This window comes from Anas acuta, chromosome 1, assembly GCF_963932015.1.
Source record: "Anas acuta chromosome 1, bAnaAcu1.1, whole genome shotgun sequence".
Classification (NCBI taxonomy): domain Eukaryota; kingdom Metazoa; phylum Chordata; class Aves; order Anseriformes; family Anatidae; genus Anas; species Anas acuta.
Window position 1 is genome coordinate 18,285,594 of NC_088979.1, and position 22,027 is coordinate 18,307,620.

General features: G+C 38.9%; 1 protein-coding gene across 5 annotated transcripts in view; it reads left to right on the forward strand.

The window, feature by feature from the left end:
• RNF17 (ring finger protein 17) overlaps positions 1-21,351 on the forward strand; it is a 45,938-nt gene extending 24,587 nt beyond the window's left edge. For 2 of the 5 annotated variants that reach the window (XM_068670814.1, XM_068670796.1), the window contains 18 exons: positions 95-215; positions 914-1,028; positions 3,987-4,211; positions 5,114-5,264; positions 7,819-7,937; positions 8,709-8,805; positions 9,607-9,722; positions 10,032-10,339; positions 10,858-11,021; positions 11,749-11,868; positions 12,803-12,883; positions 13,652-13,777; positions 14,277-14,387; positions 16,091-16,241; positions 17,034-17,169; positions 18,481-18,667; positions 19,054-19,155; positions 19,523-21,351. In XM_068670814.1, the coding sequence (XP_068526915.1) occupies positions 95-215; positions 914-1,028; positions 3,987-4,211; positions 5,114-5,264; positions 7,819-7,937; positions 8,709-8,805; positions 9,607-9,722; positions 10,032-10,339; positions 10,858-11,021; positions 11,749-11,868; positions 12,803-12,883; positions 13,652-13,777; positions 14,277-14,387; positions 16,091-16,241; positions 17,034-17,169; positions 18,481-18,667; positions 19,054-19,152 (2,427 nt within the window). In that variant the 3' untranslated portion in view covers positions 19,153-19,155; positions 19,523-21,351. Of the gene's footprint in view, positions 1-94; positions 230-913; positions 1,029-3,986; positions 4,212-5,113; positions 5,265-7,818; positions 7,938-8,708; positions 8,806-9,606; positions 9,723-10,031; positions 10,340-10,857; positions 11,022-11,748; positions 11,869-12,802; positions 12,884-13,651; positions 13,778-14,276; positions 14,388-16,090; positions 16,242-17,033; positions 17,260-18,480; positions 18,668-19,053; positions 19,156-19,522 lie in introns of those variants that run through there. The other 3 variants (XM_068670791.1, XM_068670802.1, XR_011092657.1) reach the window with 2 other exon arrangements.
• The last annotated feature ends 676 nt before the right edge of the window (positions 21,352-22,027 follow it).

Here is a 22,027-nt window from a genome sequence, read left to right on the forward strand (position 1 = left end):
CTGTATGGATGCAAAATCAAGGCATTATTTGATTTTACTCTGATGGGATGATATTGAAATGTGATGGCAAATGGTAATTTGAGTTGTTCTTCAGGCAATCAAGTGTAGGCTGGCTTACATTGAGCCTTACAAAGCAGCTGATGAGTGGAACAGAGAAGCCACAAGAAGATTCAAAGAAATGACTGAAGATAAATTTATGGTGTGTTCAATTGTGGGTAAGTTATCAAAAGTGTATTGGTTTCTGCTTAAGTATTATTAAATGAACTCAAATATAGAAACGTGTACTATTATGTCTTTGAAATGTTTATATCCGTACTTGTGACGGGTAGCCTGGAGTGAGCACATCCAGACATGAACTAACTGAAGAAGGTGTAAAAGACACAACCTCAGATGAAAGTTCTGTTAGATCTCTTGTTGTGGGCCACGGCGGTGGAACAGGATTTAAATATCCTGGTTTATAAGATGAGCTTGTTTCCAAAATTCCAGCAACCCTCAACAATTCCTGACTTTAATGGTAGCTGTGAATGTGATTGCTGTTGCTCTAAAACATCCCCAACCCCCAAAAACAAATTCTGATTAACATATGTATGCCTTAGTAGAACTTTTCTCAATACCAGTTACTGTTAATATGCAGGTAGTTGTTCTTCAATACGCACAGAACAGTGGTTTGGAGCCTGTCTAATACTTGAAATTACATGCAGCAGTTGGTTTCTTGCAATTAGTGTCTTTTGATTTTACAGATGTGTGCAAAGCTAAACCTCTATCTTGTCGATGGCTCAGAATCAATTATTCTATAAATCACATGTAATTTCACAACGTTTTGTTGCTTCGTACCATTTGCTGTGTCTCCAGAAGAATAAGTGGTCTTTACTGTAATTGATTAATACTAACTATGTTTGTTATTAATTCACAGAGGTTTTGAAGAACATTTTATCTGTTAAACTCTTTGACTCCCACGCTCCTCATGGAAGAGGCTCCAGTATTAACTGCCAGCTGGTTAAAGAGAACCTTGCATCCTACATACCTGGGTATGTGTTTGCATAACTCAAAATAACTCAAAAGTCTTTGGAAATACTGGATTTGTGAAACAGAACTGTTGGCTTTAGTATGTCACCTGAGTGGATGGAATTGGCCACTTCTGTGATGAATTCATAACATACCACATTCATCAGTTGAAATAAGTCCGTTTAACTCTGCAGATTGTCATATTGAATTCTCAGAGTAAACCTTGATAAACAGTAAGTGTAATCACAGAATCAACGACCTCCAAGATCATCTGGTCCAACCATCCCCCTGCTACCAATGTCTTCTACTAAACCATGTCCTTAAGCACCGTAACGGGTTCAAAAGTTGCAGATGAAGTGTTTGTGTCCTACTCATAATGTGCTTAAGTGCTAATCTTCCCAAACTGGTTATTAAGGTTCCCATTCTTTTGTATTAAGAAGAGAAATATCCACCCTTACATGTTTGAAGTACACTTAAGGTAACTCATCTCTTTGGAAGTTCTGCTACTAGAAGAGAAACTCTTGGGTAACCAACTACAACAGCGACAGACAGAAGAGTTGGGAAGAGATGAGGCCGAGGAGACAGTCCTGCTCCATGTAGTTTGTTGGTTTTTAGAAAAGAGTATATTCGTGAAAATCAGTAATTATTCCTTAATAACTTCTGACTACTGATGAGAATAAAAAGATTGTTAAATAGCTTTTGTTTTGAAGGTGGAATTCGAGTTCTGCTTTTTTCAAGAGGAAGCAAGTAATTGGATTTTCATTTCTTAGTTCAGAAATACAAATAAATCCTACGAACACTATTACGGTACTGATGACATTTTTAATAGCTTTTTGTAAAGTTAAGCAGCTTTATTTAAACCTGAATTGTTCTGTTGGATTGCTTTGTTGTCACTAGGGTATTTTCTTTTGTTGTGGTTCAGCTATACTTAAAAGCCTGGTATAAGCCTGCAAACAAATGGTTATGTTACCTTAATATAAGATGCTGTATGACTTTGGTAACTTGAGTGATCTGTTGGGTTTTAACCGTATGTGGTGGGTTGGCCTCAGCCATACAGCTGTTTTCTCACTCACACCTCCTTATTTATACAGCAGGGAAAACAGAACCAGGAACAAGAAAACTCATAGCTTAAAACAAAGCCAGGGAAAGCACTTACCAAGTGCTGTTACTGGCAAAACAGGCTCAACATGGGAAATTTAACTTAATTCATTATCGATTAACATAATTTGTTAGATTCAGGTACTGGAAAACAGAAGGCAAACATAATTCCTGTCTTCCCCCTTTAAATCTTCGTTCCTAATCTCACTTCAATTCAAACACCTCACTCTTCCCTCCCTCCCTCCCTCCTTTGGTCCCTTCTTACAGAAGCTCCCCTTGCCCTGCACCACCAACACTTTAACTTCTATACTCAATATTCCTTTTAGTTGGAATGATCCTTATATTAGTGGGGGGTGGTAAAGGGATTGCTCTGTGTTTTTTTCAGAGGGTCTTAGCTCACATTGTTGTACACTTGTGGCTCTAGCCCTCCATAGATCATTTGTTACACTTTTCTCCCTGAATTTTGCATTTGTGAAGACAGATGGCCTGCAACAAAGCAAGAGACTGGAGATGAATTTAAACATATTTTTAGAACATCCAGAATCACATCTGTCATACGCTTACTCTGTTCAGTGATGTTCAGGAACACCCACGTCAGCTCTAAATGAGTATGAGATGGTGTAAGCAGGAGAGCGCAGTGCTCCAGTAAAGAATACTTGCTGAGAAGCAATATTAATTAGACCTAGCAAACATCAGTAACCCTACTCCTGAGTTAAGTACATAAAGTTATAGAAAAACCTTTGAACTCTGAAGTTCATTCCAAACTGATGGTTTTTCTGATGGGTCTGCAATAATAATGCTATACTGCAGTTACTAGAGAGGGGGCTCTAGGGTGTGTAACATGTTTCTAATTTGGAGGTGCTTGCCACAGCAGACTGCCTCTGTGTGGAGTCCATTTGATTGTTCAGACTCCTTGTACACGAGGCAGGCGTATTGATGAATTGTGGTGTTCATTTCTTTCCTGGTTCTGCACGTTAGCCATTCGACCCAGCCGTTTCCAAATGCCTGTATCAGGAAGGTTTGCATAAATTATACAGCAGGATGTTGTGAATGACTCAATACCTAAATAAATACCTAAATAGTAAGGAATATTATCTCCAATAAAGTAGTTTCGTTCCTGTGAATGAAAAGATAGGTGGTAGATCTCTGAAAACCTGAGAGCTTTTCCTTAGAGGCCCGGAAATGGCAAGCAGTTAAGCTTGCTGTTTCCCTCAGTCTGTGGTATTTTCAATAAGCCGGGTCTTTTTTGCATTAACAGATGACTTTCCAAGCTGTAGGCTGGGCTGTTCCCCAAATGGATTGGTGTGTACCAGCCAAGGCTTGATTGCTTTTGGGCTTTATTCGGTCTGGTTCACACTATCAAAACAAGTTTTCATCAGGGTATTCACATGACCACCCTTCATGGAGTACTCTAATTAGGAAAGGTGTTACGTTGTATCCTCAGGGAATGCTTAAAAAGGTAAAGGTTTCACAGGCTTAGTATTTCCTTACTTCTGACATGGTTATGTACATATCTCGATGTTGCAAGTTTCACCCAGAGGTAGCATTACTAATAGCATGCTTCTGGAAAGCAGTTTAATGCTCATGTCTGGATAAAAGATACTAATGTTCTGCAGTTTGTTTGATATCAGGCTTGCTTCTCTTCTGGCAGCCTTTGTTTGACCATAAAATTTGCAAGGATACTTCCTGAAGGAACATTAAAAGAAAGTTATTATCATGAGTGTTGAAGAATTATTCACAAATGCTTTTGTTTTTTTTTTCTTTTTCTGCTTTTCTAAGTTTTTTCTTTGTTCTTAACGTGTTGAATTGTAACCATTGAGCTCCTCTTGATTGTTGAAAATGTGTTTGATATTCAGATCCTGGTTATTTCATGTTCTTTATAGGTACGTTGAAAGTTCTTCTGTAAGGCCCACTGAAATATGGGATGTTCCTGTAGAAGAAGCTGCTGAAAACTTGAAAGATTTAAATCCTATAAATGTGAGACCACTGGAGGAAGAAAGGGATTTCAGATCGCTTGCCAAGAAAGAGCTACAAGTGAGAATTAGCCATGTGGTGTCTCCCAGTAAAATCTTTATACAATGGCTGTCATCAGGAAGTATACTGAAAAGGTACTAACATGCAGCTTTTCTGGAGAGATGTTTATGTTATAAATGGATGAAGTATAGTTAGAGCAAACTGCCTAGGGTTGCATTTAGCAGTGGTACTCTTCAAATGTTTTTGATTTGTCTTGCTTTGAGAAAAGGACAGGAACAAAACACAGACATGCACTAAGTTGTAATTCATTAAATATTTGTGATTCCAAATTAAGTACATGATCTAACTCCTATTGCAAATTACACTTAATGTACTAAGTACACTATCCAGAAAGACTAAATATTTCTGCTTTTTCTTCTCCCCTTTTCTTGGTTAGTAATCTAAATAGCAATATCTTTAAGTCTCGTAACTTCAGTTAAATTACTTCTTTCTCTGTGATTCTAATATGCTGTTAGAAAAGCTTGAAAGCAACTTCTAAACAACATACCAACTTTGCTTGGGTACCTGGAAACAGTCTGCTTAGGTAACGCTGCCTGCTGCTTGAAGATGTTTAAATCAATGTCAGTGCCTAGTGCAAGTTCCTTATTTGCTGCCTCTTACTTTTCCTTCCTTTCTTCTTTTTACTTCCTTGCATCTGCCTACCAAGAGTCCCGTTAAATTAGTCACGGTGCTAAATGAATGCCATACACTAAAGTCATAAAGAGAAAATAGTCCATTTTTCAAATAGTGCCATACAGAAGGTCCATAATCCCTCAGATAAATTCATCTGTTCAAGAATTTTAAATGGATTGCGTCTGTTTTTACAGCCTCGTTTCATGTATTCCTAATGTGCCATAAAGTAAAACTGTAATGTTATGTGTTTGTTAAACAATTCCTAAAATTGTTAATGTATGCTAGTTAACCAGTAATTGACTAAATAATACCCTACACTCGCTGGATAAAATTTTACCGCTAGGAAAGTGTTGTTCAATGTTAGTTTACAGGAGAAGATGGCTGCCTTCTACAAAGAATCCCAGCCAGAGTCAGTGAAGTGGGAGTGTAATATGCACTGTGCTGTGTATATACACAATTTGAAACAGTGGCAAAGAGGTCAGATAAGTAAGATCGTCTCTGAAACAACTGCAGAGGTAAGCTCCCATCATAAGAGGGTTCATTTTTTAAGTTTATAATCATGCATTGATTAAATAATCTAAAACTTAAGCTGCTTCTGTGCTAATATTTTCTCATATGGCTTTTTGCTCTAGTCAGGCTTTTTAAGTTGCACTGTACATTGCTACAGATGAGATTACTGCCTCGTAAAACTCAAACGCATTTAGCAGGGAATGTGATAGTCAAAAAAGGCTCACGAGGTTGACTTTGTGTCTGTTCATGCTGCACTTGGCAGCACAGCACAGACTGCTCAGCTGCAGCCCAGCAGTTTAGCTCAGATTCCAGAAACTGTGCGAACCTGAGGGGGATGTTAAGTCAAACCTGATGAGCCTTGCTTGGAAGATGGGGCCAGCTGAACCGAGTGCCACGCTGCAGGAACACGGAGCCATGCTCTTCCTTGAACCCTGTGCTGGTGATGAAGCACTGTGCCATGGAGGTGTAACTTCTCACACAGTCCTAGATGCGGGTAGATGACTGCTTCCTTCAGAAGCTTGGCTTTGTAGTAATGCCGATTATCCAGGGCTGGTTTACAACTGGTTCTTCCCAGCATCACCACATTATGCCTCAGGGATGTGCTTCATAGGAAGGAAAATCAGGACTTCCTATGCTTATTTTGCATCATCACCTGCTTTATGAGGCTGAGAGCCCTCAAAAAGCCATGTCAGTTACCATGTCAGTTGGAAATGCTGGAATTACCACAACTTTTAAAAAGTTACGATTCTACAGATAGCAATTATTTATTGTTAATTGATTGCATGAAATATTAGCTGCATGAAGGGCCGGTCAACCTTTACGAGAGAGAGCTGCTGGAAAACACAGCACTTTTGCCAGCTGAGAGTTTATGGGTTAGAATTAGAGGGCAAACTGCTGTGGGTACTGTGGTGGATGTCTGCTACAGATCACCTGATACGGAAGCTGAAGACTTTCTAGGACAACTGGAAAAAGCCAGTTTTCAGGCTCAGGTCCTCATGGGTTATCTGCTGGAAGGGCAACACGGTAAAGCAGAAGCAATCCTGGAGTTTTCTGGAGTGCATTGATGATGATTTTCCAACACAGGTGACTGAAGAGCTGGCATGGGGAAGTAGTTTGCTAAAACTGATGTTGATGAACAAGGAAAAACTGGTCAAGGATGTGAAAGTAGTGGGCAGCCTTCGCTGCAGTGACCAGAAGGTGGTAGAACTCAGGATCTGAGAAGAAGCAAGGAAAGGGCAGGATCACAGCCTGGGACTTCAGGAGAGCCAACTTGGGCTTCCTTCAGGAATCTGCTTGAATGAATCCAATAGGATGCAGCTCCAGAGGGAAGAGAGGTCCAAGAGTTATTTTCAAGGATCATCTCCAAGCTCAAGGTGGATCCATCCCACATGGAGGAAGTCAAGCAAAGGCAGTAGGAGGCCTGCATGGATGACCATAGAGCTCCTGACAAAACTCGTGACAAACCATGGGAAGGAGGATAGAAGAGGTGGAAGCAGGAGGCAGGAGCAGGTGACCCAAGAGCAGCATGGAGATGCTGTCTGGTCATGCTAGGACAAGGTCAGGAAAGCCAAAGCCTACCTGGAGTTGATCTGTTGTGGGATGTGAAAGACTGCAAGAAAGGTTTCTACAAGCATAATGGCAGTAAAAGAAATAGAGGAAATGCAGGCCTTCCGCTGAATGGGGTGGGAGGTGTGGTTCAGAGGACATGGAAGCAGCCAAGGTACTTGATGTGTTTTTTCACCTTAGTCTCTGCTGGTAAGGTGCACCTTCAGGATAAGCTTGGCCCAGTAAGAAAGTTTGGAGCAAGAAAGACAGAAGAGAATAAGGATCGGGTATGGAAAACCCTTAAATAAGGGGGACGTACACAAGCCACTGGCACCTGATGGGATGCACCCCTGAGGGCTGAGGGAGGGAGCTGACCAATATGCGAGTCTTCTCTCTACAATCTCTGAGAGGTCATGGTGGTCAGGGGGTGTTCCGGGGTCCTGGAAGAAAACAAATGTCACACTAATCTTGAGGAAGGACAAGGAGGAGGATCTGAAGAACTACAGTCTGATAAGCCTCACTTCGCTCTCTGGAAATAGAGAAAATATTCAAAACCCTTTTCAAAACATACAGCAGGAAGTGAGAAGTGAGCAAGGATTTCAAGTGGGAAATTGTGCTTGACAAACATGTTCGTGGTGAGGTGATTAGCTCAGCGGTAAGAGGGGAGCAGGGGTCTTGTCTTGACTTTAGCAAGGTATGCAGCGTTTATAGGTTTAGAAATTGAAATACACTGACACAACTGAGGGAAAATAAATTAGCTTAAGCAAGTTAACAGTCTCTGTAAAGTTGTTTACATGTGAAAACATTTGTTTTGTCCTGTCAGTGATCTCTTATTGCCACTTTTGTTGTAAGAAGGGCATTGATCATTGTGTGCCTTGATGATTTCACTCCGTTATAAATCTTGGTAATGTTAGGCTAAATTTTCTTTCCCCTGTTCAGGCATGCGTGGAGTTATCATGTTGTTACAGGCAATGTTAAGAGAGAGGTTTTTGTTTTGTTTCTTGTTTGTAACAGGTAATGCTCTATGATTCTGGAGCTGAAAAAACAGTGGATATCAGCTGCCTAAGAAAACTTGAGGAAAGCATGAAGAGAATTAAGACATTAGCAATTGAATGCTCCTTAGTAGACATAAGGTAGCCTTTCCCTTACTCTGAAGCAGCAGCATTAGAAACCTGATAACGACATAGCGCAATATTTTCCTGTATTAATGGTGATGACCTAAGATCTGGATATGGTATGCTCCTTGGATAAAAAAAAAAAAAAAGAGCAGTGAGAGTTGCCATTTCTTTTGCAAAGGTTTTGTTGTGTGTTTGTTTGTTTGTTTTCTAAGAGTTAGGCTACATACCAGTAAAAACAAACTGTGATACAGAACTAAAGTTTCAAGGGATGAATTATACAAAACACTGGATAGATAATGCAGGGTTTTCTTATTTCACTGAATGTTTCTTGCCTTGACTGAAAATTTGAGGTGCATCAGAGCTCATGAAAATGTAAAGGATCTTTCATAGAGACAACAGAAGAGAGAATTGACGTATTCCTCTCTGCATTTGTGTGCTTTTGTCTATAATGTGCAGAAAAACATACTTGTAATACTCATTCCATAAATTAATATAAAAGGCTCAGTTTGCAGGCGAAGTCTGGATTTTTCTCGATTCTTTTAAGATAGGTGACATACTTCTAGATCTGATCATTCTCCTCAGTTTGAAACTTTAGGGCTTATATTTATGAATTCTTCCTGTACTATAGATTGAGAAACAAATAACAGTTTCTTTTTACTGTTGACTGTAATGCAGATTGTGATGTTTTGTTTTTTTTCCCTGACAGTGCAGGCAGTTTCCAAACATATTAAAACCTCAGTAAAGGGTAAGTTCTCTTGTACTAAAGGCGATAATCTTTTTTATTAGTCCAACAGGTGGAAGCACACAGTGGAAGTGGACAGCAACAGTGTGTGACTATATATCCTATTACCTGACTGGGGCACAAGCAAAAATAATCATCCAGGTTCGTAATCAAAATATTTTTGCCATATTTATAAAATCTGTATCAAGTTGTTCGTTACCTTTTTTTTTCTGGATATTCACACTCTTCAGAGAGTCCTGAAAGTAATTAACTTGTTCACTGGTAAATTAAAAGATGCTTTTGCTTTTTTCTACTCTTCACTGGAGCATTAGAGCACTTTGACTATCCAGTGGAGGGAAAAAAATAATAATCCTAAATAATCCTTATTTAATGAAGAATAGCATTTACATCTTCAGGATCACTGGCTGCTGACAAATGTAACGGATGGTCTTTTCAGTCAGATGCACTCATGGTCTTGAGGAGAATTACTTTTGCACGTACTGTATTAGTTTTCAAGCTTCAGAAGTTGAAAGAGTGGGTCAGTTTTAGGTACAGTGTTGTACTTCAATCAGTTACCAAAACTGAATTACCATGAGTGTTGGATTTCTTTTTTTTAATGTCTATGGGCAGCTGCCACTCAGGTTTTAAAATGTGTCTAGAAATAAAAGCAGTGATGAGAAAGTTACCCATGAGGGGGTTCCTGCTGTAGAATAAATTAATTACTTGTTAATTCTATCAAAACAGATCAGGGAAGAAGCAAAATCCTGTTGTTACTTCCTTTCAAGTCATGTTTACAGCAGTTGGTAAAATGACAAGAACTGTGATACGGAATAAGTAAACGTGTGCTCTGATGGGAGCATCAGTTGTTAAGTCTGATTTGCAGTCTGATAAACTAAAAACTGTGCCAGTAGTTTAGTGGAAATGCCTATAACAATGTTTTAAAGCTCTCCAAACTTCTTGCAGGAAGGTGATACGGCTTGTGCGTTGCCTGTGAAAATTTTTTGCAAGGATGAAGCAGGACAATTAATTGATATTTCAGAACACCTTATTAAAAAGGGTTTGGCTTTTAGAAACAACAGGTTTGGATACTTCTTTTATATTCTTTCAGACTTGAGCTATATTGTGGAAATCTAATGAGTAAAACAAAACTGGATTATGTTCTACAGCGTATGTAGTAACAAAACACCATCTTAAGTGAAGTTTCTTGAGTAATTTATATTTTTGCATTCCACGTTTCCAGTTCTTTAAGTTGGTTGGTGAGATATTTAACACTGTGTAAAGAAGCATTTTCCATCTTCTGTTGTGTTTTTTTTTAAGTTCCATTATCTTATTTCACGCTTCCAAGTTCTTTACCAGTTAATGTGTTGTGTTTTGATTGAATCTGCTAGAACTCACAAAGCTGCTGTGGCTTGTGCAGTCCCCAAGAAACATCCTGAAGTACGTCTAGAGGAAGAGAACCCACAACTGAACAGTTGTGATTCAGAAACTGCATACGTAAGAGACAGTGCTGCTGAAGAGAAAGATGGGGATGTTTCAGAGAGTGAACAGAAGCCAAGTAAAACGTACAAGTCATTGGTTCGTTTGGAAATGCATGAAATATATAAAACCCCCATCATACCTGAAGTGAAAATTTTTCAAGCGGTAGTGAGCTGTGTTGGACATGATGGAACTATTTATGTGATACCAAAATTATTCGGTAAGATTGCATGCGAGAAAATACATTTATGTCTATGAACCTGCTCACACTGGTACATCAGAATGTACCGGATAGGTGTTCTTCTAGACATGTTCTGAATCAGAATGTTGTTACACAAGGGTCATGTTTGGGAGTGCTGCTCTCGGTATGGGATGAGGACCTCGGCTTGGGAGTGAGGGCTGTGTTCACCTGGGTAGGGGTTGCACTGCTTTCAGGCAAGGAAAAAAAAAAAAAAGATGCCTACAAGATGGCACCACAAGAGGCTGGAATCCAGAATCACTGATGGCCTCACTGCTGGAAAAACATCTGTTTAAGTGGTCATGTTTGCATCTACTAGAAATTGAACATATCTATTGTATCAGTATTGAAAACATTTTTTGGAGCAGTACATGTACTTTGTTTACATATCTCTTCATGGAATGTGTTGGCTTCAAGTGATCAAAATGATTTGTGGTTGAAAGTTAGACTGAATTTTGTGTTAGACAACTGTTGTATTGTTGTTTGTTGCTTTTGTCCAGAAAGTAAACTAAAGGAATTGATGAGTGAAATACAAAGTAACTTCAAATGCCTTGGTCTTCTGGAACCCTATTGTTGGAAAAAAGGAGAAGCTTGTGTTATAAGAGGGTCAGATACCCTTTGGTATCGAGGTAAAGTTGTAGAACTTGGTGGTGGTACTCTCCAGGTAAGTTGGACTGTATTTATTTTGTCTGTGTGTGTGAACGTTTGCACATATATAGTAAATATAAATAACTGATTTGACTCTCTAAAATGTATAACTTCTATTTTTGTTCAGCTGATATCACTGCCTAGCTGCTCATTCTGCTTCAAATTTTGATCACTTTGATTTTACATTTATCTTAAGTTGAATTCTGTCTGCTTATTTCAGTTGTTATTATTTTCCCATGGTAATCCTGTTGATGATAAATGTTCTTAAGTATAAAGCTGTCTTTGATCCCTTGATTACCTGTAGGTAATCCAATTCTGTTTTTTTGCTTTTTTGTTAGGATCATAAGCAGAATGCCTTAAATACTTTTGCTTTAGCTTGCACCTACCAAGCAAGTAGTTGTTGACTGTGAATTCTTTCAGTTGCTATGTTACAGAGCTCCTTTTTCCAATTAGCAGTTATTAGTAGTTAGTATTACCTAATCTCCTGAGTCTATGCATGCTTTTTGGTTATAGATTTGCAGGTCTGACAAGTTCCGAGCTTGCAGTGGTTTTTATTTCAGTTTTAAACTGCTGTAGCTTGCTTCAGAAGAGGCAGATCTCTTGAAAGATAAATTAAATGTCTTAGCAGTTCTTCAGTCTTTTCCATAGCTATTCTCTTCCTCTGGAAAAATGATGCTATAAATAAGCCCTTTGCTTTTTGACCTTAAAAGCAGGAATTATTTTAGAAAAACCTTTATGTGTAGGTACAGTACATCGACCGTGGATATATAGAGAAGGTCCCTCAGTGTCATCTGTATCCAACTACGTTGTATGCTGATACTCCTCCATTTTGCATACCATGTCAGCTCTACAAGACAGTACCAGTGAGTAAGGCTAAATTTTGAAGACTTTTTAGGTGTTTACTCAATTGATGATAGTGCTCAGTCATACAGAGGTTGAGAGTAGTTGCTGGTGTTCTTGCTTTCCTCTGAGAACTCAGGGAATAGCTGATAAGAATCACTTCAGCAAGGCTGTCTTCTATCAGAAAATAACGGATTACTTTATGAAATGATCATACTTCAAAAGCAGCTGTCATTGGAATTAAATTCTTGAGTCAGGACACCACAGTGTCTGGCAGTGGCAGGATGATACTCTGAAGCGGCAGTTTGTTTTTTACAATAGCAGCAACAAGAAGCAAGTCCTGGATTTCTTACTGCAGAATGGCCAGAAAATTGTAAACTCTCAAGTCAGTTTTGTTACTCTAATTTGAGAATGGTGCATTTAGTAAGTGTGAATTACTGAAATGGCTAGCTTACCTTATACTTTTTTAAAGAAAACTATTTTATTGCTAGAAGCAGTTCAGATAGATGAAAAAAGAGGTTTATGGGGAAAGATAGGCCTATGGTTTGGCAGGCAAATGGATATTGCAGAGTATTTAAAGTACCCAGTATCTTTGTTCTGTTATCTTCAAGTTTAATTCTGTATCTTTTGGTTATGTTTCATGTAATTTGCACATATACATGACAATTTGTATGTAGTACAGGTTAGACTTGGCAAGCAGTGTCTCTTTCTAAGTCACTACAAGATCTGAAAATTGCTGGTCAGCGTTGTTAACACAAGGAGCTGTAGTGTACCAAATAGCAGACAGTGTATAAACTGTTGTAGACAACTCAGGCTAATTATATGTGCTTTCCAAGAAGTTGCTCAATAAGACACATATTTTCATCTCTTTTAAGAATAATTGTGTTACTTACAAGGATAATAGTATTATTTATAAGCACCTCACTCTTTAGGGGTTTCTTGCTTTTTACCAAATAGGTTGGAAATTTTTGGCAGCGGGATGCAGTGTACCTCCTTCAAAAACTACTTACAAACGAAGAGGTTGAAATACATGTTCAGGTAACTTTGTTTATTCGTAGATGTGGAGCGATGCTTACCTTTTTTTTGTTTTCTTTTTAACTTCTATTATGACCATTAGGTGAAGGAATGTAGCAAAAAATGTATTTCTTAGATAAAACAATTTATCCTTAGTCTTTACGTCCTCTGAGAGGGAAGAATTGAAAGCTAAAGTTACTTCTCCAGTGACTTCAAGGCCTTAAATTTATCCTTTGGAGGTATTTACACTTCTGCTGATGTTTGTATTCTGTCAACATCTTATCTACCAACATTGTAAATTCTTCTAAATACAATTTTAAGTGATGAATGTTGGACATGATTTGAACATAATCCAGAAGTTGGACTCAATCTTAATGGGGTCCTTTCCAACTCAGGATATTCTATGATTCTATGATAATTGAATGTGGGCATGCTTAAATTCATATATTAGCATTATAGGGAAACAAATACCTATCGTCTGGGAAAAAAAATGCAATTTCAAATAACTTCTAGTGGTAAATTGTGAAAGGAAAGGGTTTATCGTTAAGTGAGCAAACCTGGGATGACGTTTCAGTGTTACATGGGTTAGGTGGTGCTGCCATTCCAGAGACAGATGCAGTCATGTTCCAGTTTGTGCCATAATTGGTGTTAAGAAATCCTTACTGCTTTTGTGTCTTTGAGGGAATGAGTGTGGTGTCATTAGGAGTAGCAGGTTAGAATTTCCTGGTCAATACTTCCAAAACATCGGTCATGCTATTACTGTTGTAATCTTACTCTGCCTTGTGTAAGTAGCAGCTACCGGATAACCCATGGGGCAAGCTGTCTGTCAGCCTGTATTTCCATGGAATGTCACTTTCCTCCTTCATGGCCTACCAGCAGTTCTGTGTCACTGAAGACTGTCAGGACATACCAAAGCAGGTGAGATTTTGGGCTTCTGCTGTTGTTACTCACAAGAGTACCCAGTTTCTTGTTGTGACCTTTGGTTGATTGCTATTTTTTATACTGAAAAACTGTACAGAAATATAAACTGTATTAAGGTCAAGTACACTGCACCTGAGCATAACAAGTGTAGGTGTGATTTTGTCATGGTATTTCTCTGACAGTGTATTTTTTTGAAGCAGCGACTCATGCTGGAAAGAAAACAATTCTGCAGTACAATGTGTACTGCTGTCACTGCTCATTTAAGTTGTAGAATGTGAGCCAGTATCGTTGTGATACAGTTCACGGAATTTGTATGTATGAGGACTAAGTAACCACGGAAAACCTAATTATAAATTAGTCTCTCATAGCATCTGATTTATATGTTTATCAAGGACATGTTGCTGCTAGATAATTCCTTTGACCAGAAATCACACGCAAGCCAAGTTTGCATTTTATTACAAAATCTGACTCTTAACTAAAGTCCATCTTGGTCTAGGAGCTGCTTGAAAGAAGCATTCAAGTTTTGCCTTCGTACACATTGCCAGCACTGCCTGTTCCAGGAGATACCTTTCCTGTCAGAGTTACCCATCTTGTGTCCCCTAAAGAGGTGAGTTTTGATAACATCTCATACACTGCAGACAGAAAATGCTGCAGTCTCATCATGCTAATGATCACAGCTAACAAGTTTAGATAATAGAAAAATAGGTCACAAAATGCTATTTATGTATTGATACAGGTGTTCAAGTACTGCAGCTATCTGGATATGAGCTCATTTCAAATAACCTGGGGGAGCAGGTGGATAGTGAAATAAATACTGCCTGTTGCCCTAAAAAAATTCGAATTGCAGGGTTTGTAGTATGGTACTTAATTTACCTTGTATAATAAGGAAGTGGGTCATTGAATTTTAACTTAGCAGAACACTAAGGATTTATATTCTTTATTCCCAAAAATTAAATTTCTGGGATATTGTTTAATAATGTGAACAGTTTCTGGCTGTTACAGTCATTTGGCTGTCTCCGGTCGATGACTGGTCATTGATTTTTGTGCATACCCACACAGCTGCCCTGTGCAGTCTCCCAGGCAAAAGGGCAAATGTAATACTGATCGATCAAAAAAAAAAAAAAAAAAAAAAAAAAAAGCATTCCTGTGTGGACTTTGAATATTGGATGAGACTGGAAAACAAAGCAGCGAGAAGATGATTGTCTTAATGCTTTTTGAGTGGGTTGATTTATGTTGAAGTGCTTGTATTGTTTTGGTAAATCTGTAAATAACAGGTTTTACAGAATAGAAGCAGTTGCCTTAAGTTTCAGTATTATGGTTTGGTTACAAAGTCACTACACGAACTTACTTACATGCATCTTCCCCAGAAAATGTATATTCTATGCAGACGATTGTTTTGACTAAATACAGGATGAAAGTGTTAGGATACGTTAGAAAAGGGCTTTTCTTGGATTCTCTTCATGTTTCCCCTGTAAGAAGGGAAGGAGATAACCAACATGTATTTGGTTCATTTTTTGCAAATTATTTAACTCGTGCTTTTGGTCATGGTATATAATCACAGACACCAGGCCCTGCTCTGGACTCATATATTTAAGTATTAGTTGCATGATGGAGTTGTGGCTTGGTTATAGATCCATGTACAAATAAGAAAATGAAAATTAATTTTCTTCCTGGCTGGTGAATCATAATGCTGAATTCACAAATACTGATAGCCTACTCATTAATTACTAGGACTATCTGTAGAATATCAATGTTATGCAATGTCCCTGTTTAAAAAAACAAGACATTTTAAGTGATCTAAAATCTGAATGACTTGTCTGTGTGTTGGTTAAAGTTTCATTTTCTTGGACCTGCAGCCTTATACTGATGACCCAGTTAGAAGTCAAATGAATGGAATGCCTTTGCATAGCAAATAAAATGCAGTTTCAGAACTTCTTGCACTAATTTTAAAATGAATCTGGTTTGCCATTATAAAGTGAGATCGCTTACCCCAAGTGGTAGGAGGGAGGAACCCTAATGAGGGACAGCTGCAAAATCTCACATGGGTATGAAGTGCATTCCTTTGCTTCTTGCTTTCTAATATTGAAATGTGATGTTAATAAATGGTTACTCTCTTCTACTTTGGGGGGGAAAAATGTGTAACTAGAAATTTATTTGTAAGTTGAGGAAAGAAGAAAGGGGAGAGGTAAGTGCTGAAACCTTTCCAGGATGGGAATAGGTAGTATTCTAATAATCCTTGATTAGCGGTGGAATTTGAAGGTCATAAAAAGTCTACAAAAATTGTAATATGGGAGCCTTTTGTTTGGATAGGTATACATCTGTCTTAATCCTTCTGAGAACGTTACCAAGCCGTCTACCACAGAGGGAGATGCTAGCTGCAACTTGGACAGCCTCAATGAAGCCCTCAAATGGTGCAATAAATACGTGGATTCTCTTCCTCTCCTGACAGACTTCAGAACAGGTATGTTAGTTTACTTATCTTCCCCCCTGTTTTTCCATGTGTATAAACAAAAGCCTGAAATTCTTTTCAAAGAATCAAAATAATTCTATTACGTATGGATATTTGAGTAAATCTAACAGAGTAAGAAACAAATCTGCATGATAATCATATGATACACTACATGTTCTTTGCATGAAATGGAGACTTCTCTGTTACTGTTTTTCAGTGGGATGATGAAAATAACTCAAATTTCTGTTGTGTGTTGAAGCTGATGAATAACATTTAGATTGAATATGGCAATAATAAAATTCTTCCCTGAAGCTATGGCTCTGGAAGTCTACTAAATACTCAAAAGACATAAGATCTGTACTGAAAATCTAGAGTTGGAAATTACTTGAACCCTATTCTGAATTTCTCAGATCAGGCATGACATACTGCAGTTCTCCTGTCCACAGCTAGAGGGCCTAAAATAATAAACTGCACTCATCTAGAACTTCGTGAAGAAACTACTTAGTGCTAGTTCTTGTTTCTAGTAACTAGTTTGTAAAGTTCTGGTTTTATGCAGTATCCAGCTTAAAAGTCTGATCTGTTTGCTAACTGAAGTGTACAGGAGAGTCCAAGTGGAAATTTCCAACATGAAGCAGTTTGGCTGTTTTTAACTTGACTAAAATTACATCCTAGTGATTGTGAATTGAATTTCAGAGAGAATATTACGAATTAGAGAAAGAATAGAATCGCAGTCACAAAGCAAAATTGATGACATGAATTAGTTTGTATAGCACTGAGTGTATTTTGGGGCTTTTGTTTTTGCAGAAATGCCTTGCCTTGTAGAATACAGGGATGGTTTGTGGTATAGAGCGAAGCTCCTCTCTGTTGAAGAACTCAACCCTGATAAGATCCTGATTCAGTTTGTTGACTACGGCAATTTTTCAGTTGTTCCAACCAGCAAGTAAATAATCAGAAAAAAATGCATGTAAAATACGGATGTGTGTGCGTGTGTATGCGTGTATATATATGCTTATATCATAAGTATTTACAGGTGCGTGTATTTTCACAAATGTATTAATCATGTGTATATAGCTATAGATACTCAATAAGTAATAGTGCGGCATTAGATTTCAGTTGGAGAGAAAGTTAGGTGGCTGGTTACACAATTTGCCTGCAGAGCACTAGGGTGTGCACCTGCTTCTGTCTCTGGGGTAGTTAGGAGAAGCCCGTTACTATAATACCAGGTTTCTCTATCATTGGGTTACTGAACTTCATACCCTGTGAGGTAGGCTTGGGTTCACAATCTGCTTTTGCACCCAAGAAGGTTTTACCTGGATGGCTTAGTCCCTGGTTTCTGTACAAATAAATCCTCTGACCCTTTGCAGCTCAACCTGTGTAGAAGACAGCTGGGGAATAAGATAAGGAAGTGACTGAACAAAGCACGCCCCACGCTGCTTATGAGGAAGCTGGAAGTTCAGATCCCTGTTCTTGCCTGATGCTGAGCTGCTAGGAACTACTCCTCAAGCACCAGTACACAGGCACAGATGTCCCAGACACTAGGCTTTCATGGTCCCCTAGACTTCTCTGAATTATTTCTCTTGAAGCACATGCATTTTATATAAATAAGTCACACTGACTTGCTTTTGAGCTCACTGGAGCAGCTACAGATTTACTTAATGGGGATTTGAACAGATTTCCTGCTTCCTGGGCTGTTACAGTCTTAGGAGATACACTTCAGGGTTGCGCTTCTTGTTCAGCATCCCTATTCCTTTTTTTCTGGGATGGAAAGAGGGAGGTGGATAATGAGATGATAAAAACAAAACTAAAGTACTACATCAAGTAGTTGGACTAGGACATTTGAGTGAAGTAGTTTGAACTGCAGAGATCTACATCGTTGTCCAGATGCACAAGCTGTAGAGGCTGCATTGTGTCCCTTGGTTTTCTTGGAAGTCCTGCTCTTCTGTTCTTCACTCCAGTCTATGTTGGGCACCTGAGACTCCTCCGTGGGTGCTGTAATGGTGAGCCAGCGTGCCTGGTGTATGACACTGGCCTACTTCATGATAGTTAGGATGCGAAAGTCCTTCAGAGAGCCTAGCCCTACATGGTGAATTGTTCAGCGTGACACCAGCAGGCTATTGTAGAGCAGGGCCCCTGACCCCATTTCCACACCTTAAAACTGTCCCATGAACCATTAAAACTGTCTCTTTGTTTCCAGTGACAGTTTTGCTTGACAGGTAGGTTCTTGCCTGCAAACACTTCATTTTTGTTGCAGGCTGCGCTGCATACCTCATCACCTGCTGCAGTATCCCGTTCAGGCAGTGCGAGCTCTGCTGGCTGGATTTAAACCTCTAAGTGATACAAATGCAAAAAGAATCCCATATTGTCCCGAGTGGAGCATGGAAGCACTGTGGGCTATGATGGACTGCATTGAAGGAAAACAGCTCTCTGCTTCCATACTTGTGAGAAACAGCAGTTTTTCTTCATTCTTGCTCAGCTCAGCCTAAAATTCTTTCTGGCAATCTTTGTGTAATTTCTGAGTACTTGTTTTACTGTAGACCCTCATAATTTAAAATCTTGAACCATTTACCATGAAGGAACTGCTACTGAAGTGAAAAAATCATGTGGCTCTTTCCTGAAGTCTGCAATCAAAAAAAATTGCTGAGCATTCCTGGTTTGGGGGGGAAAAAAAGTTTCTTTAATTTCCTTTACAGAAATACTCCCTGTATTCACAGTTCCATTTGGCAGTGAGAATAGCCAGCAAAGTCCTTTTTACTATTAGTTGGTCTGTGAGATTTAAACAGACCATTGTCATGCTTCTGAAAACTGTTAAAACTTTGATTTTCAGGCATCTTCACCAGAGGTCACCATTTCCTTGTATGAAGATGATCAAAAACTAGTTCATATGAAACTGATAGAAATGGGACTTGCAGAGTTGGAGGAGTGACATGTGAGTACTGTGAATACGAATTACAAATTCATACCATCACGAAGAGGCATTGTTTCAAAAGTTTTAAGCTAGGGTCTCAATATGCTAACTGATTGACCGCAAACAGAATTACATTTTTAAAAAAATCTTCTGTCCACACTTCCACTCTTCTAATTAAATAAAAGTTGATTAAAAATGGAATTTAGTTAGTTACACATAACTGAAGCACACACAGCTTTAAGAACTAACAGATACTGAAACTTAGGAGTGTTAAGGCAATAATAAGGGGAGCATTTGCTGGTAGTCATTGAAGAAGGTTCCTAGCAGGTGAGTGGCAGTGTACTCTATCCAAACAATCATAATAATAAATTATTTTCTTAATTTTCAGCATTTGTTCTCAATGTCCTGGGCCAGTGGTTCTCATACTGAGCTCTGTAACTCCTGGATGTCCATCCCTCTGAACACAGAATACTTGAATTGAAAAGCTTTACACCATGTGGTGTCTACAGAGAATACTGAAGACTGGTTTGGGTTTTGGGTTTTCAAATTCCTTAACCAACTTGATGTTATGTAGTTCTTTTCCCTCCCACTTAAGAAGCACTCTCCTAATCTGCATTTATAGACTTTTACAATTTTGACTCTTAATTGAGATGTAGATAGATAGCTTCGCTATCTATTCACATACAGCCTTAAGTGGTGTTTTGTGATAATTCTTTGATAAGAGTAGCTGGAATGAATGTGTTGTAGTAAGGAAATAGATGAAGAAATAACGTTGAGAAGAGGATAGTTTTATTACTGTGATGTAACTCTTGTTCATATTTCAGGCATCTTTGGTGATAGTTTCTTGGTACCAGTCTGGAACCAGGAATGAACAGCTGGGAGGTGGGGAATGTTACTCGTTTTGTTCTGAAACACATTTGCATTGTTGCTGTGTTTTGTTTTTGGCTTGGGTGTCCTTGCGCCTCTTTCCTATTCCAGGCGCTGTAGCATTCAACTCAAAGTGTTAGAATAAACTGGAGCCTGCTCAGCATACATCTGAAAGCTTCCTTCTCTTTCCTGCTATAAAGAGACATTCAAAGAAACCTTTTTAGTGTAGTGCATCCTTTATATTCAGGGCTCAGCTGCTTCAGTCACCCCATGGAGAATTTGATCTAGATTATCAAGGGAAAACAGAGGAAATTGGTGTAGCAAAGTACAAGTCTTGAAATCAGACACAAGTGAAGGTGATAGTCTCTTCAAACAAAACTGACTCCAGCCTCTTATTCTCTTAGAGGTCTTTGTTACACTCACTTTCTCACAAATACCTAAATAGATAAATTCACCTGGATTGCTTGTGTCCACCCTGGACATGGCTTGAATCTCATTACAACCAACTGGGTTTTAGATAGGTGCTCTGTATGTCCTAGAAATCTGGTAGTGACAATGTGAGATTTCTGCTTCGTTTTGTTTATTTGGTACTCCCTGATTTTTGGCATGACCTTTCGTGGCTTCTTACTTTGACCATAGCCCTTACAGTGGAGCAGGCTGGGCATCTTTAACTTTGTAGTCCTGCATTCAGTGCAAGTTCCTGTTTTTGGTAGAAGTATTTTCAGAAGAAAGCTCCAGTTGAGTCCCTGCTCGGATGGTGTTGAAAATGGCTACTTAAGTGTGACCAGAATATCTATGACCAAAACCATTCTTTCTCCTTTCTGTCCTCTGTAAAGATCAGAAGAGATGTGTTTTCTGTCCCAGCAAGTGCTGCTTGAGCTCCACCCTTGTTTCGTTGTGGTAGTAGCTGGAACTCAGTTTGCTCAAGTTACATTTTGCTCATTTTTTTGCGAAGTTAACAAGATGAGCAGAGTTAGAGGGAAGGCAGCATTGTCCAGTTCAGGCTGTTGCAGCAGATGGGCTTGTACCATTGAATCACAGAGTGCTGTCACCTGCATAGCAATTTCTTTACATTCAGGGCGAACCTCCTGACCACCCATCCCCTTGTGCATTTCTGTGTTTGACATGAATATGTGTGCAAAACTTAGTGCATAGACTGGCTGTGAACTCTGTAGTTAAGTGTTGCAAGTTATCAGTTTATACTAGCACTGGAAGGATTAGTTCATGGGTTTAGTACGTATTTTGGTGCTGAAATGCCCTACATGCCGTTCTAAATACTACAGGTGTTACAATAATCTTTCAAATGTAATGTTGTTCTTATATCTATTAAAAATTATATACAACCATCGTCACAGAGACGTGGGCCTGAATGACATTAAGAACTGCCATTTTGGGCTGCCAGAACTGCCATGACCAGCCTCTACAGCCTTCTAGCTGAGTAAGTGTACATCCCATAGAGCGCAGTAACTACCGAGCTTGCTTTCCCCAAGAAAAAGGGCAGTGAGGTCTTCCACACTGCAAAAAGCAAGTGAAATAAACTTAGAATAGCCAAACTGGAAGGGACCAACAAGGATTATCACAGCATCCGCTGTTCATAGCAGCAGTAACAAGACTTCTACATGCTGGGGAATTTTTAAAGATGAGCCAGCTTAAAAGTCTGCAACTGGATGAGGTAGAAGAATGGGATGAGAAGATAACCTTTGGTGGTTTCTGATGTTTACTCCCCCTTTTCTTTGAACAGCATGGAGAATTAACCTATTTCACAGTTGCCTTTGCTAGCCTTAAAGACGAGCAGTTTACAAAATATAGTTTGGGTTTGATGATGCTCATTTCCCAACTCAGATGAAAGAAAAATAAACAATAAGCTCTAGCCTGACTGAAAAGCACCCTTGATTTACACTAACACAAGCAACTTTCACCTTAGATGGAATGGCTTTTCTCTTCGACTTCTAAAGTAAGTTCATCTGCAGCTGTTTGATGAATTTTCACTGGCAGCCAAGGATTTAAAGGACACCCTTTAAACTAC